General features: G+C 43.1%; 1 protein-coding gene across 5 annotated transcripts in view; it reads right to left on the bottom strand.

Annotated features, from left to right (window-relative positions):
* Window positions 1–3,273: 3,273 nt before the first annotated feature.
* LOC110531449 (arrestin red cell) overlaps window positions 3,274–16,822 on the bottom strand; it is a 92,550-nt gene continuing 79,001 nt past the window's right edge. For 2 of the 5 annotated variants that reach the window (XM_036987320.2, XM_090183523.1), the window contains 6 exons: window positions 14,168–14,240; window positions 11,517–11,654; window positions 4,408–4,491; window positions 4,100–4,176; window positions 3,945–3,999; window positions 3,274–3,825 (listed from right to left, as the gene is read on the bottom strand). In XM_036987320.2, the coding sequence (XP_036843215.1) occupies window positions 3,726–3,825; window positions 3,945–3,999; window positions 4,100–4,176; window positions 4,408–4,491; window positions 11,517–11,654; window positions 14,168–14,240 (527 nt within the window). In that variant the 3' untranslated portion in view covers window positions 3,274–3,725. Of the gene's footprint in view, window positions 3,826–3,944; window positions 4,000–4,099; window positions 4,177–4,407; window positions 4,492–6,007; window positions 6,149–11,516; window positions 11,655–14,167; window positions 14,241–16,822 lie in introns of those variants that run through there. The other 3 variants (XM_036987321.2, XM_090183524.1, XM_090183525.1) reach the window with 2 other exon arrangements.

Raw genomic sequence — 16,822 nt, 5'->3', positions numbered from 1 at the left:
AGGTTTCCCCTTTCCAATCTGATAAATGAGCCAAGTGTCAATCGATCAATCAATCCTCCCTATCTATCTTCATTCTGCACCTAAACACCTTTACAGACATACAATATACCCATAACTGACTGCAAAGTACTCTGTAATAGCCTATGAAGTGTCTACAATCTAGATTACACAGTAGTAGCCCATCTTTTCATATCCTGGTCCCGAGGGGCCCCTGGTTATTCTGATTTCCTATACAATTCAAAACAGAACTTATTTATCAAACTTAAAGTGGACTTATGAAACTACATTCAATTGATGAAGTATGTTTAAATTAAGTTGATAGATAATTGTAAGTTAACTGAATGAAAAAGTTTCAGAACTAAGCATACTAAGGGGTCCCTGAGAACCTGGATTTGGGATTCTGTGACTGATTATCCTATAAACTGTGGGATTCTGTGACTGATTATCCTATAAACTGGGATTCTGTGACTGATTATCCTATAAACTGGGAATCTATGACTGATTATCCTATAAACTGTGGGATTCTGTGACTGATTATCCTATAAACTGGGATTCTGTGACTGATTATCCTATAAACTGGGAATCTATGACTGATTATCCTATAAACTGTCGGATTTTGTGACTGATTATCCTATAAACTGGGATTCTGTGACTGATTATCCTATAAACTGGGATTCTGTGACTGATTATCCTATAAACTGGGATTCTGTGACTGATGATCCTATAAACTGTGGGATTCTGTGACTGATTATCCTATAAACTGGGATTCTGTGACTGATTATCCTATAAACTGTGGGATTCTGTGACTGATTATCCTATAAACTGGGATTCTGTGACTGATTATCCTATAAACTGGGAATCTATGACTGATTATCCTATAAACTGTCAGATTTTGTGACTGATTATCCTATAAACTGGGATTCTGTGACTGATTATCCTATAAACTGGGATTCTGTGACTGATTATCCTATAAACGGTGGGATTCTGTGACTGATTATCCTATAAACTGTGGGATTCTGTGACTGATTATCCTATAAACTGTGGGATTCTGTGACTGATTATCCTATAAACGGTGCTCGGTCATTGGACTGCAGTGTTCTATAGTGAACACCTATTGGCTGTTGAGTTGAACGGAGCAGTACGAATATTTACAGCAGTTGGTTCATATCACCTATCACCTATGACTTTTGAATAATAAAAAATAAAACAATGTCTTATGAATAAAATACAAATAATGGCAACATTTAAGTACGTATATATCTCTGGCGATTATTACAACAAAAATAAAATGCTTTTTTCTCCATTAATTTCCCTCCCACCCCTTATCTCCCACCCCTTATCTCCCACCCCTTTCCTCCCACCCCCTTCCTCCCACCCCCCTTTCCCCTGCTCCCTACATTGGTGATTCTGATGATTGAGGCTGAAGTTGGATGCTGGTAGGTTTAAGAGGTTGGTCAATGTTAAACTTCGCACAATTGAGGTAGAAGTCACTCCCTAACCACAGATCTAGGATCAGATTACCCTACACCAGGGTTTCCCGAACTCAGTCCCGGGGCCCCTCTGGGAGCACGCTTTGGGTTTCCCCCCAGCACTACACAGCTGATTCAAATAATCAACAGATCATCAAGCTTTGATCATTTGAATCAGCTGTGTCGTGTTAGGGCAAAAAACAAAACATGTACCCCTTTGGGTCCAGAGGACCAAGTTTGAGAACCGCTGCCCTACACCAAAATAATCTTACCCTGTATCAGTGGAGGGGGAAACTTCCACCTACAACCTCCTTTAAATACTCTTATTAATAGACCTGCAGAAGACTACAGCTTTTCAAACACCAGGGGGCACCCTTTGTGAGCTGTCAAAAAAATATCCTTGGCTGATCTACCTGGTCGACCTGGTCGATCAAAATGAATAAGATTATATTGACGGGGGGACCTGATCCTAGATCAGCACTCCTACTCCTCTCGAAAACCACAGCTTTATAATTGGCCCAGTACAGTACAGTAGGCTATCGTCATAGACATGAGCCCTGATCTTATTGACAGTTGGGTTCGATCAAACTGCCACCAGACCTACCAAGAAAACAACTTTAGGCAAATCATGAACGTGAACAAAATAGCTATTTATCGTGTTCATGGCATCCGCTGAATGTAGGGTGTGTGTGTAGGTTTTGCTTCCTGAAGTCTCCTATGTAGTCCTTAACAGAATACACTGTCTGTACATACAATCACCTGCATCCTCACGCTGACTGCATCACACTCACACCCTCAGTGTAACTTAACTACACTGAAACGCTCACTGTAGCTGACTGTAAGTACACTTTACACCCTGCGACAAGAACTAAGTGCACTGCACACACAGGACACTTACACACTCACTCCCTCACTGTGAGGATATGTAATCGTTTCACACTTGCCATAAAGGGGTAAAGTATTGAGTTACATAGTGGGTATAATGGGTGTCAAGGATAAGGTAAAGGTGTAATAACAACAATATAATTACAGTGTAATAACTGGTTATAACTATGTCATAACAATGTAATTTACTAAACTATTAAACTCATGTTCCCTCTAAGTAGTTGTGCAGCATCGCAGTCCTGTACATTACAGTTACATATAGGATTGCCTAAATTCCCCAAACTTTCCTCAAAATTTCCATGTTTTCACAGAAATCTTGGTTGGATCTTGGTTGGAAGATTCCCAGAATCAGGAGAAAATAAGTTGGAAATCCAGATTCTTCTGACCAGAATTTTGGGAAAATCTGGGAATTTGGGGAATTTTGCAACCTTAGGTACATGGTATTCAATCATGTAAATAATGACAAATGTATATCTGTCTGTCTACCCACTTCTTATAAAGCTGGGACCTATAGAGCATATAGAACATAGAACATCAACCCTGAATCAAAGAATGGATCCAAAACATATAGAAGGATTTCCTAAAACAGAGACTCGACTCGACTCGACTCGACACTCCTATAAATCCCTCCATCTCTCTCTCTCATTCTCTCTGTTTCATCTCTCATTCTCTCTGTTTCACCTCTCATTCTCTCTGTTTCACCTCTCATTCTCTCTGTTTCATCTCTCATTCTCTCTGTTTCATCTCTCATTCTCTCTGTTTCATCTCTCATTCTCTCTGTTTCATCTCTCATTCTCTCTGTTTCATCTCTCATTCTCTGTTTCATCTCTCATTCTCTCTGTTTCATCTCTCATTCTCTCTGTTTCGTCTCTCATTCTCTCTGTTTCATCTCTCATTCTCTCTGTTTCATCTCTCATTCTCTCTGTTTCATCTCTCATTCTCTCTGTTTCATCTCTCATTCTTCTCTGTTTCATCTCTCATTCTCTCTGTTTCATCTCTCATTCTCTCTGTTTCATCTCTCATTCTCTCTGTTTCATCTCTCATTCTCTCTGTTTCATCTCTCATTCTCTCTGTTTCATCTCTCATTCTCTCTGTTTCATCTCTCATTATCTCTGTTTCATCTCTCATTCTCTCTGTTTCTCAAACAAACGCGTGACAAAACAAAGGAGTAGAAATGGAAAATCCCATCAAAGATGTACAAGAAAGAAGAGAGAAGAAGAAGTAGAAGGGGGGGTGAAAAATAGAATACATATGAGTGCTCCTGCTCCCCATTTCTGAAGTTGAGCCTACTGGCCTGGAGTCACCATGAGACCAGGGACTCGCCTAGCACCTCTCCCCAGGTTCAGGTGCATGATCCTGGGGGAGGGAGAGCTAGCACAAGTGGTCATCCTCATCCTTATCGTCCTTCGTTCCTTTCAGCCGCAGACGGGCAAAGTCCTCGAACACAAAGTCATCATCCTGAGAGAAATTACTGACAGAGAGATGGAGGAGCGATGAAAGGAGGGAGAAGGAGGAAGAGAGATTAAAATTGTGTTCAACAAACAAGGTTACATATACATTTGAGATACACAAACACTTTCTCTCTCTTACTTTGTCTCAAACTCTATCAGGTTACTGCCAACTGGGGCATCTGTTTCTGGGACGACTGTGGGTGAAAGTAATGGCATTTCAAAACAGGTAAATATTCCCGCAAAACACTTTTCTAAAAACATATGTTTCTCCATTAAACACACATTGGTCTGTACCTGATTGAGGTCTGGAGATGGGTAGGTCAGAGGGTTTTGGGTGCATTAGAACAAAAGGCAGCTCCACCGAGACATCCCTGTACAGAGCACACACAGTTATGTTGGACCTGTGCCAGAACACACATTAGGCAGAGATGAACTGATACCCAGAGAACATTCCAGCGTAATCTAGGTGGAAACATTCACTTACAACCACTACATAAATCTATGTTAGACAGTGTAGGAGCAAAGATGCAGCCTACCCTCCGTGGGACAACACTAGTTTGAGCGTGTGTGTGTGTGTGTGTGTGTGTGTGTGTGTAACGCACCCTCCACGAGACACCACTAGTTTGACCTTGACTCTGTAGGACACCAGGATCCCCAGAACCTCCTTATTGGACACATCTTTCACTCTGGAACACATCAAACAGAACCTCCTTATTGGACACATCTTTCACTCTGGAACACATCAAACAGAACCTCCTTATTGGACACATCTTTCACTCTGGAACACATCAAACAGAACCTCGTTATTGGACACATCTTTCACTCTGGAACACATCAAACAGAACCTCCTTATTGGAGACATCTTTCACTCTGGAACACATCAAACAGAACCTCCTTATTGGACACATCTTTCACTCTGGAACACATCAAACAGAACCTCCTTATTGGACACATCTTTCACTCTGGAACACATCAAACAGAACCTCCTTATTGGAGACATCTTTCACCCTGGAACACATCAAACAGAACCTCCTTATTGGACACATCTTTCACTCTGGAACACATCAAACAGAACCTCCTTATTGGACATCTTTCACTCTGGAACACATCAAACAGAACCTCCTTATTGGACACATCTTTCACTCTGGAACACATCAAACAGAACCTCCTTATTGGACACATCTTTCACTCTGGAACACATCAAACAGAACCTCCTTATTGGAGACATCTTTCACCCTGGAACACATCAAACAGAACCTCCTTATTGGACATCTTTCACTCTGGAACACATCAAACAGAACCTCCTTATTGGATACATCTTTCACTCTGGAACACATCAAACAGAACCTCCTTATTGGAGACATCTTTCACTCTGGAACACATCAAACAGAACCTCCTTATTGGATACATCTTTCACTCTGGAACACATCAAACAGAACCTCCTTATTGGACACATCAAACAGAACCTCCTTATTGGAGACATCAAACAGAACCTCCTTATTGGACACATCAAACAGAACCTCCTTATTGGAGACATCTTTCACTCTGGAACACATCAAACAGAACCTCCTTATTGGACACATCAAACAGAACCTCCTTATTGGAGACATCAAACAGAACCTCCTTATTGGACACATCAAACATAACCTCCTTATTGGAGACATCTTTCACTCTGGAACACATCAAACAGAACCTCCTTATTGGAGACATCTTTCACTCTGGAACACATCAAACAGAACCTCCTTATTGGAGACATCTTTCACTCTGGAACACATCAAACAGAACCTCCTTATTGGAGACATCTTTCACTCTGGAACACATCAAACAGAACCTCCTTATTGGATACATCTTTCACTCTGGAACACATCAAACAGAACCTCCTTATTGGAGACATCTTCCACTCTGGAACACATCAAACAGAACCTCCTTATTGGACACATCTTTCACTCTGGAACACATCAAACAGAACCTCCTTATTGGACACATCTTTCACTCTGGAACACATCAAACAGAACCTCCTTATTGGATACATCTTTCACTCTGGAACACATCAAACAGAACCTCCTTATTGGATACATCTTTCACTCTGGAACACATCAAACAGAACCTCCTTATTCGAGACATATTTCACTCTGGAACATATCAAACAGAACCTCCTTATTGGACACATCTTTCACTCTGGAACATATCAAACAGAACCTCCTTATTGGACACATCAAACAGAACCTCCTTATTGGATACATCTTTCACTCTGGAACACATCAAACAGAACCTCCTTATTGGAGACATCTTTCACTCTGGAACATATCAAACAGAACCTCCTTATTGGACACATCTTTCACTCTGGAACATATCAAACAGAACCTCCTTATTGGACACATCAAACAGAACCTCCTTATTGGACACATCAAACAGAACCAGACACAAACTAACACAACATTTAGAGACCAGAGGACAACTGCAGACATGTACAGTGGGGCAAAAAAAGTATTTAGTCAGCCACCAATTGTGCAAGTTCTCCAACTTAAAAAGATGAGAGAGGCCTGTAATTTTCATCATAGGTACACTTCAACTATGACAGACAAAATGAGAAGAAAAAAATCCAGAAAATCACATTGTAGGAGTTTTAATGAATTTATTTGCAAATTATGGTGGAAAATAAGTATTTGGTCACCTACAAACAAGCAAGATTTCTGGCTCTCACAGACCTGTAACTTCTTCTTTAAGAGGCTCCTCTGTCCTCCACTCGTTACCTGTATTAATGGCACCTGTTTGAAATTGTTATCAGTATAAAAGACACCTGTCCACAACCTCAAACAAACAGTCACAGTCCCAACTCCACTATGGCCAAGACCAAAGAGCTGTCAAAGGACACCAGAAACAAAATTGTAGACCTGCACCAGGCTGGGAAGACTGAATCTGCAATAGGTAAGCAGCTTAGTTTGAAGAAATCAACTGTGGGAGCAATTATTAGGAAATGGAAGACATACAAGACCACTGATAATCTCCCTCGATCTGGGGCTCCATGCAAGATCTCACCCCGTGGGGTCAAAATGATCACAAGAACGGTGAGCAAAAATCTCAGAACCACACGGGGGGACCTAGTGAATGACCTGCAGAGAGCTGGGACCAAAGTAACAAAGCCTACCATCAGCAAGAGCATTGAAGATGAAACGTGGCTGGGTCTTTCAGCATGACAATGATCCCAAACACACCGCCCGGGCAACGAAGGAGTGGCTTCGTAAGAAGCATTTCAAGGTCCTGGAGTGGCCTAGCCAGTCTCCAGATCTCAACCCCATAGAAAATCTTTGGATGGAGTTGAAAGTCCGTGTTGCCCAGCAACAGCCCCAAAACATCACTGCTCTAGAGGAGATCTGCATGGAGGAATGGGCCAAAATACCAGCAACAGTGTGTGAAAACCTTGTGAAGACTTACAGAAAACATTTGACCTCTGTCATAGCCTACAAAGGGTATATAACAAAGTATTGAGAAACTTTTGTTATTGACCAAATAATTATTTTCCACCATAATTTGCAAATAAATTCATTAAAAATCCTACAATGTGATTTTCTGTTTTTTCTTTCTAATTTTGTCTGTCATTGTTGAAGTGTACCTATGATGAAAATTACAGGCCTCTCTCATCTTTCTAAGTGGGAGAACTTGCACAATTGGTGGCTGACTAAATACTTGTTTGCCCCACTGTATATGATGTTTTGACTAAATGGTATCGAGCTACGGAAGGAAGTGAATTGTTCTTAGCAGGTTAGGAGAATTAGGTTAAGAAGGTCAGAAAAATGGTTAGATAAAATTCTCTGTTAACCTGTCTTCGGTCCATAGCTGTTCTTCATCTAGTCACAACCTTGATATGAGGCAGTTGTTTGTTTGTTTATCTGAATTCTAATTTGGTTTCTCAAGAAGTCGCAAATCACCTGTGTGTGTGTGTGTCTATACGTGTGTGTGTTTCTATACATGTATGTGTGTGTGTTTCTACACGTGTGTGTGTGTTTGTGTTTCTATACGTGTGTGTTTGTGTTTCTATATGTGTGTGTGTGTTTCTACACGTGTGTGTTTGTGTTTCTATACGTGTGTGTGTGTTTCTATACATGTGTGTGTGTGTTTCTATACATGTGTGTGTGTGTGTGTGTGTGTGTGTGTGTGTGTGTGTGTGTGTGTGTGTGTGTGTGAGAATCTCAGATTTGAGTGTAACCTTGCTTATTGTTGTTTGTGCATACAATGCATTAGGGAATTATTCAGACCCCTTGACTTTTTCCACATTTTGTTACGTTACAGCCTTATTCTAAAATGGATGAAATAAATTACAAAATCCCCAGCAATCTACACACAACACCCCATAATGGTTTTTAGACATTTTTGCAGATGTATTAAAAATTAAAAACAGAAATACATATTTATATAAGTAGTCAAACCCTTTGCTATGAGACTCGAAATTGAGCTCAGGTGCATCCTGTTTCCATTGATCATCCTTGAGATGTTTCTACAACTTGATTGGAGTCTACCTGTGGTAAATTCAATTGATTGGACATGATTTGAAAAGGCACACACCTGTCTACATAAGGTCCCACAGTTGACAGTGCATGTCAGAGCAAAAACCAAGCCACGAGGTGAAAGGAATTGTCCGTAGAGCTCCGTGACAGGATTGTGTCGAGGCACAGATCTGTGGAAGGGTACGAAACATTTCTGCAGCATTAAAGGGCCCCAAGAACACAATGGTCTCCATCATTCTTAAAAGGATGAAGTTTGGAACCACTAAGGCTCTTCCAGAGCTGGCCGCCTGGCCAAACTGAGCAATCGGGGAAGAAGGGCCTTGGTCAGGGAGGTGACCTTCAGTAAGGACATCCATCTCTGCAGTACTCCACCAATCAGGTCTTTATGGTTGAGTGGCCAGACGGAAGCCATTCCTCAGTAAAAGGCACATGACAGCCCGCTTGGAGTTTGCCAAGAAGCACCTAAAGACTCTCAGACCATGAGAAACAAGATTCTCTGGTCTGATGAAACCAAGATTGAACTCTTTGGCCTGAATGTCAAGCGTCACGTCTGGAGGAAACCTGGCACCATCCCTACAGTGAAGCATGGTGGTGGCAGCATCATGATGTGGGGATGTTTTTCAGCAGCAGGTACAGGGAGACTAGCCAGGATCGAGGGAAATATGAACGAAGCAAAGTACAGAGAGAATTTTGATGAAAACCTGCTCCAAAGCGCTCAGGACCTCAGACTGGGGCGAAGGTTCACCTTCCAACAGGACAACGACCCTAAGCACACAGCCAAGACAATGCAGGAGTGGCTTTTGGACACGTCTCTGAATGTCCTTGAGTGACAGAGCCCAGACTTCAAAACGATCGGAGACGATCTCTGGAGAGACCTAAAAATTGCGGAGCAGCGATGCTCCCTACCCAACCTGACAGAGCTTGAGAGGAACTGCATAGAATGGGAGAAACTCCCCAAATACAGGTGTCCCAAGCTTGTAGAGTCATACCCAAGAAGACTCGAGGCTGTAATCACTGCCAAAGGTACTTCAACAAAGTACTGAGTAAAGGGTCTGAATACTTATGTAAATGTGATATTTCCATTTTTTTATTAGTAATACATTTGCAAACATTTCAAAATCTATTTTTTCTTTGTCATTATGGGTTATTGTGTGTAGATTGATGAGGGAAAAAAAAACAATTTAATCAATTTTGGAGTAAGACTGTAACGTAACAACATGAGAAAAGTCAAGGGGTCTGAATACTTTCTGAATGTGTGCTCTCTCCTCTCTCCTCGCTTCCGCTCTCCTCTCTTTCTCACCTCTCTCCTCGCTTCCTCGCTTCTCTCTTCTCTTCCTCTCTCTTCAATTCAAGTTTACATGTTTACACTGTCAAAGCAAGTGAACTAAAAAATGTACAGTAAACATTACACACAAGTTCCAAAGGAATAGACATTTCAAATGTAATTGTCTATATACAGTTTCGTAACGATGTTCTTCACTGGTTGCCCTTTTCTTGTGGCAACAGGTCAGAAATCTTGCTGCTGTGATGCACACTGTGGTATTTCTTTGTGGATCTGTGTAATCTGAGGGAAATACTGTATGTCTCTAATATGGTCATACATTGGACAGGAGGTTAGGAAGTGCAGCTCAGTTTCCACCTCATTTTGTGGGCAGTGAGCACATAGCCTGTCTTCTCTTGAGAGCCATGTCTGCCTACGGCGGCCTTTCTCAATAGCAAGGCTATGCTCACTGAGTCTGAACATAGTCAAAGCTTTCCTTAATTTAGGGTCAGTCACAGTGGTCAGGTATTCTGCCGCTGTGTACTCTCTGTTTAGGCCCAAATAGCATTCTAGTTTGCTCTGTTTTTTTTTGTTAATTCTTTCCAATGTGTCAAGTAATTATCTTTTTGTTTTCTCATGATTTGTTTGGGTCTAATTGTGTTTCTGTCCTGGGGCTCTGTGGGTGTGTTTGAGTTTGTGAACAGAGACTCAGGACCAGCTTGCATAGGGGACTCTTCTCCAGGTTTATGTCTCTGTAGGTGATGGTTTTGTTAAGGAAGGTTTGGGAATCGCTTTCTTTTAGGTGGTTGTAGAATTTAACAGCTCCTTTCTGGATTTTGATTATTAGCAGGTATCGGCCTAATTCTGCTCTGCATGCATCATTTGGTGTTTTAAGTTGTACATGGGGGATATTTTTGCAGAATTCTGCATGCAGAGTCTCAATTTGTTGGTCAATGGGTTCTATAACTGATTTAAGTATTTTTAGAGTTCTATGCTCCTTTTGATGGCATAGAAGGACCTTCTTGCCTTGTCTCTCAGATCGTTCACAGCTTTGTGGAAGTTTCCTGTGGCGCTGATGTTTAGGCCAAGGTATGTATAGTTTTTGTGTGCTCCAGGGCAACAGTGTCTAGACGGAATTTGTATTTGTGGTCCTGGCAACTGGACATTTTTTGGAACACCATTATTTTTGTCTTACTGAGATTTACTGTCAGGGCCCAGGTCTGTCAGGGCCCAGGTCTGTCAGGGCCCAGGTATTTTCTCTGTCTATCTCGTCTCTCTGTCTCTCTAGTCTCTCTCTCTCTCTCTCCCTCTCTCTCTCTCTCTCTGTAATGTGTTTCTATAGTCTCTCTCTCTCTCTCTCTGTAATGTGTTTCTCTAGTCTCTCTCTCTCTCTCTCTCTCTCTCTATAATGTGCTTCTCTAGTCTCTCTCTCTCTCTGTAATGTGTTTCTCTAGTCTCTCTCTCTCTCTCTCTGTAGTGTTTCTCTAGTCTCTCTCTCTCTCTGTAATGTCTCTCTCTCTCTCTCTCTCTCTCTCTCTCTCTCTAATGTGTTTCTCTCGTCTCTCTCTCTCTGTGTAATGTCTCTCTCTCTCTCATGGGTTTCTCTAGTCTCTCTCTCTCTGTGTAATGTCTCTCTCTCTCTCTCTCTCTCTCTCTCTCTCTCTAATGTGTTTCTCTAGTCTCTCTCTCTCTCTAATGTGTTTCTCTAGTCTCTCTCTCTCTCTATCTCTCTGTGATGTGTTTCTCTAGTCTCTCTCTCTCTCTCTCTGTGATGTGTTTCTCTAGTCTCTCTCTCTCTCTCTCGCTCTGTAATGTCTCTCTCTCTCTCTTTCTCTCTCTCTCTATAATGTGTTTCTCTAGTCTCTCTCTCTCTCTCTCTCGCTCTCTCTCTCTCATGTCTTTCTCTAGTCTCTCTCTCTCTCCCGCTCTCTATGTAATGTCTTACATAGTGCTGGAGGCCAGATTGGTGTCTTCGTGCTTCAGCTTGCCATCCAGAGCCAGGCCTCTCTTTTCTCGGTTGTTGGTGAGCGTGGGAGTCAGGGTGTACACCTTACAGAACGTACTGCTGGGGGACACCTGGTCACTGTGGAGGATGGTGAGAGAGAGAAAATGATTGATTATTTATGTTATATGTGATGGGTTCCTAGTCCCTCTTGTATAGGACAACGCTGGGGAAGCAGTAAGGAAAGAAGAGAGGAAAAGAAAGGATCTGTGAGATGCTGGAACAGGGAGGGAGAGGGGCATTGAAGGGGACTAGACTGGGAGAGAATCCTCTTCATTTGAGAGAAAGGATATTGGGTTTTGGGGCCAGTGGCTTATTGTGGAGGACTGAATAACAGGGGACAAGGAGGATAGTTATCAGAGTGGGAGGTCGGGCATCTCGATTTAGGCCACGAGGGAAAGTTTTGGTGGATCAAAAATCAAGACAGGTACTGGGGTTTTGGGGAGGTCTGGGTCTGGGAGCTCTGGGGGTTACGTCTTGGGCGGCCATTTTGGGTCAAGGCCTAGCCAGTCGCTCCTCCTCTACTCACCGGTCGGAGGCACGGCCCACAGACTTTTTGTAGGTGTCACATCTGTGCAGAACTACATCAGTCACCTGTAAAACTACAGTACAGGGGGGGGGAAACACTGACTCTAAGATGTCATAACAAGGAGACAAGGGGCTGTGATGTTACTAGACGGGATAAGATGAGGTTACCTATGGCTGTTGAGAAGGGGTAGATGGGGGGTGGGGAGGAGAGGGGTATTCTGGCATGGTAGTGCCAGCAGAAAGGGGGTTGGGTGATGTCATAGAGGGCCATACAATATGAGGTAGAAGATAGGCAGAAATAATACAACAAAACTATTAAAAACACTACTGAAAGTGAGTGTCTGTTTGGCCACACACTATGCCTGCATTATTCTCTCTCTCTCACAGACGAGACAAAGAAGAAGAGAAGGAGGATGAGAAGGAGACAGGGATGGAGAGAAGGATACAGGGATGGAGAGAAGGAGACAGGGATGGAGAGAGAGGTTTGGAGAGAAGGAGACAGGGATGGAGAGAAGGAGACAGGGATGGAGAGAAGGGTACAGGGATGGAGAGAAGGGTACAATGATGGAGAGAGAGGTTTGGAGAGAAGGAGACAGGGATGGAGAGAGAGGTTTGGAGAGAAGGGGACAGGGATGGAGAGAGAGGTTTGGAGAGAAGGAGACGGGGATGGAGAGAAGGAGACGGGGATGGAGAGAGAGGTTTGGAGAGAAGGAGACAGGGATGGAGAGAAGGGTTTGGAGAGAAGGAGACAGGGATGGAGAGAGGTTTGGAGAGAAGGAGACAAGGATGGAGAGAGAGTTTTGGAGAGAAGGGGACAGGGATGGAGAGAGAGGTTTGGAGAGAAGGAGACAATGATGGAGAGAAGGGGACAGGGATGGAGAGAAGGATACAGGGATGGAGAGAAGGAGACAGGGATGGAGAGAGAGGTTTGGAGAGAAGGAGACAGGGATGGAGAGAAGGAGACAGGGATGGAGAGAAGGGTACGGGGATGGAGAGAAGGGTACAAGGATGGAGAGAGAGGTTTGGAGAAAAGGAGACATGGATGGAGAGATAGGTTTGGAGAGAGGGGGTCAGGGATGGAAAGAGAGGTTTGGAGAGAAGGGGACAGGGATGGAGAGAAGGAGACAGGGATGGAGAGAAGGAGACAGGGATGGAGAGAGAGGTTTGGAGAGAAGGATAAAGGGATGGCGAGAAGGATACAGGGATGGAGAGAGAGGTTTGGAGAGAAGGAGACGGGGATGGAGAGAAGGAGACAGGGATGGAGAGAAGGAGACAGGGATGGAGAGAGAGGTTTGGAGAGAAGGATAAAGGGATAGAGAGGATACAGGGATGGAGAGAGGTTTGGAGAGAAGGAGACGGGGATGGAGAGAGAGGTTTGGAGAGAAGGAGACAGGGATGGAGAGAATGAGACAGGGATGGAGAGAAGGGTACAGGGATAGAGAGAGAGGTTTGGAGAGAAGGATACAGGGATGGAGAGAGAGATTTGGAGAGAAGGAGACAGGGATGGAGAGAAGGAGACAGGGATGGAGAGAAGGGTACGGGGATGGAGAGAAGGGTACAAGGATGGAGAGAGAGGTTTGGAGAGAAGGAGACATGGATGGAGAGATAGGTTTGGAGAGAAGGGGACAGGGATGGAGAGAGAGGTTTGGAGAGAAGGGGACAGGGATGGAGAGAAGGAGACAGGGATGGAGAGAAGGAGACAGGGATGGAGAGAGAGGTTTGGAGAGAAGGATAAAGGGATAGAGAGGATACAGGGATGGAGAGAGGTTTGGAGAGAAGGAGACGGGGATGGAGAGAGAGGTTTGGAGATAAGGAGACAGGGATGGAGAGAAGGAGACAGGGATGGAGAGAAGGGTACAGGGATGGAGAGAGAGGTTTGGAGAGAGAGGTTTGGAGAGAAGGAGACGGGGATGGAGAGAGAGGTTTGGAGAGAAGGAGACAGGAATGGAGAGAGAGGTTTGGAGAGAAGGAGACAGGGATGGAGAGAGAGGTTTGGAGAGAAGGAGACAGGGATGGAGAGAGAGGTTTGGAGAGAAGGAGACAGGGATGGAGAGAAGGGGACTCACTCTGCCTCTTCCTGTGCAACAGGACACTTGTACTGAGCCGTACTGAACAGACAAATGTCAGCATACTGGCGAACTGCAGCAGGGGAGAGAGAGAGGGTTAACACAGTAGGAAACACACACACACTGTAGGAGACACGCTGTAGGAGACACGCTGTAGGAGACACGCTGTAGTAGAGAGAGCTGTCAGACTTTATGGCATTACTCAATGACATTGACCCCCATCTCAAATTCACTATTGAACGTGACACTCAACGTGGTCATTACCTTGGTATGTGGATTGAGAAATCAAATGGAAGCCTGTTTACAACTCTGTATAGAAAAGAAACGGACAGAAATACTCTATTACAGGGGGACAGCTTCCATCCTGAGCCATTAAAAAGAGGACTTCCTAGAAGCCAGTTTCTCAGACGGAGCCGTATATGACACGCCACAGAGGACTATCTAGAAAAATCAGCGGAGATGCACAGTAGGTTTCTGTGAAGAGGCTATTCACCACAATGTGTGGATGAAGCTCTTCATTTGGCATTGGAAAACACACGAGATGAACTGCTACAAAAAAGACCCGCTGAAGCTAAAGAACACTGGAATGTTCACCACCACATATACTTTGAACTCGCGCAAAGTGGGAGATGCTGTCAAGAAACACTGGCATGTTTTATCATCGGACCCAGTTATTCCAGCTGAATTTAAGAACCCACCACTTATTGTATATAGGAGAGGTAGCAATTTACGCGATAAATTGTCTCATGCCAACAGCCAACCACAAAAGAAAACGAGCCAGGCTCTTTTACGCCCTCTTCTGAATGGTAGCTATAAATGCAGAGGATGCGCACAGTGCAACAACATGATGAAGTGTGAATATTTCTGCCACCCACACACAGGAAAACGGTTCCAAATAAATGACATTATTATGTGCTCCACCACCCATTTATCTACATTATTAAATGTCCACGTGGGCTGTGTTAAGTAGGTAAAACCTCTCGTTCTCTCAGACAGAGTGTCACGTCCTGACCTTTGTTCCTTTTTAATGTCTCTGTTTTAGTTTGGTCAGGGTTTGAGTTTGGGTGGGCATTCTATGTTTTGTATTCTAGGTTTTGTATTTCTATGTTTCGGCCTAGTATGGTTCCCAATCAGAGGCAGCTGTCATTCGTTGTCTCTGATTGAGAACCATACTTAGGCAGCCTGTTTTCCCACTGTGATTTGTGGGTAGTTGTTTTCTGTGTCTGTGTTTTCCATACAGAACTGTTTCGGTTTTCATTTATTTTGCTTCTTCTTTTGTATTCTGTGTTCAGTTTATTAAATATATTATGGACACTTACCACGCTGCGCATTGGTCCGATATTTCCTACTCCTCGTCAGAGGAAGAAGAAAACCATTACACAGAGAATCAGTGAACTTTATATTTTGTGGCATAGAGAAAGTTAAGATATCAGACAGGGGAGGAGATATTAATAATACTCTGAGTAAAAGAGAATGTTTTAGGATTTTCACTCTCCAGACATTATTTCCTAAAGGACTTAATGATGAAATGCCTATGTGTCACGCCCTGGCCATGGAAAGCTGTTTATTATCTATGTTGGATTGGGGCGTGATAGTGACTAGGGTGGGTCATCTAGGTGAAATGTATTTCTATGTTGGCCTAGTATGGTTCCCAATCAGAGGCAGCTGTTTATCGTTGTCTCTGATTGGGGATCATATTTAGGTAGCCATTTTCCCCATTGTGTTTGTGGGGTCTTGTCTACAGTTCGTTGCCGGTGTGCACACCAGTAGCTTCACGTTTCGTTTGTGCTTTATTGTTTTTGTTTGAGTTTTGATTTATTAAAAATATGTGGAACTCTACACACGCTGAGCCTTGGTCTACTCATTACGACGAGCGTGACACTATGTATGTTATGTTGTGAATTTGAACATGAATTAAGTGCCTATTTAAGATTACTCTGATGTTTTTAGTACGATGTACCCAATGATGAAGGAAAACTTGCTATGTCCTCATTGTGGTTTTACAGACGTGTTGAATACGTCTTATTTACACACTTTATACGAATAATTATGAAATGCATATTGTTATATTTGGTAACACCGATTTGTTTTTCCTTTGCCTCCAACCCCCTTCGATGCCTGGAGCGGATGTGGGTGTGGCTAGGTCTACATAAGGGTGCTAATTTAAAAATAATCACAAAAGCTCTGACGAAGGCCGTGAGGACGATACGTAAGTTTATTTATCAAGTACCAGGGAGGAGCACCCGCAGACTTTCCCTCCGTCTAATGAGTTTGAAACGTGTGGATTAGATGCACAATAGAGTGCTATTTACTGGGCCATTAGTAATTAGCTGTTATTACCAGGACATTAGTAATTAGCTGTTATTACCAGGCCATTAGTAATTAGCTGTTATTACCAGGCCATTAGTAATTAGCTGTTATTACCAGGCCATTAGTAATTAGCTGTTATTACCAGGACATAAGTAATTAGCTGTTATTACCAGGCCATTCGTAATTAGCTGTTATTACCAGGACATTAGTAATTAGCTGTTATTACCAGGACATTAGTAACTAGCTGTTATTACCAGGCCATTAGTAATTAGCTGTTATTACCAGGCCATTAGTAATTAGCTGTTATTACCAGGACATTAGTAATTAGCTGTTATTACCAGGCCA

Source organism: Oncorhynchus mykiss, chromosome 9 (genome assembly GCF_057628025.1).
Source record: "Oncorhynchus mykiss isolate SJ-2025 chromosome 9, ASM5762802v1, whole genome shotgun sequence".
NCBI classification, from domain to species: Eukaryota; Metazoa; Chordata; class Actinopteri; order Salmoniformes; family Salmonidae; genus Oncorhynchus; species Oncorhynchus mykiss.
This window is presented reverse-complemented; position numbering and strand designations above follow the sequence as displayed.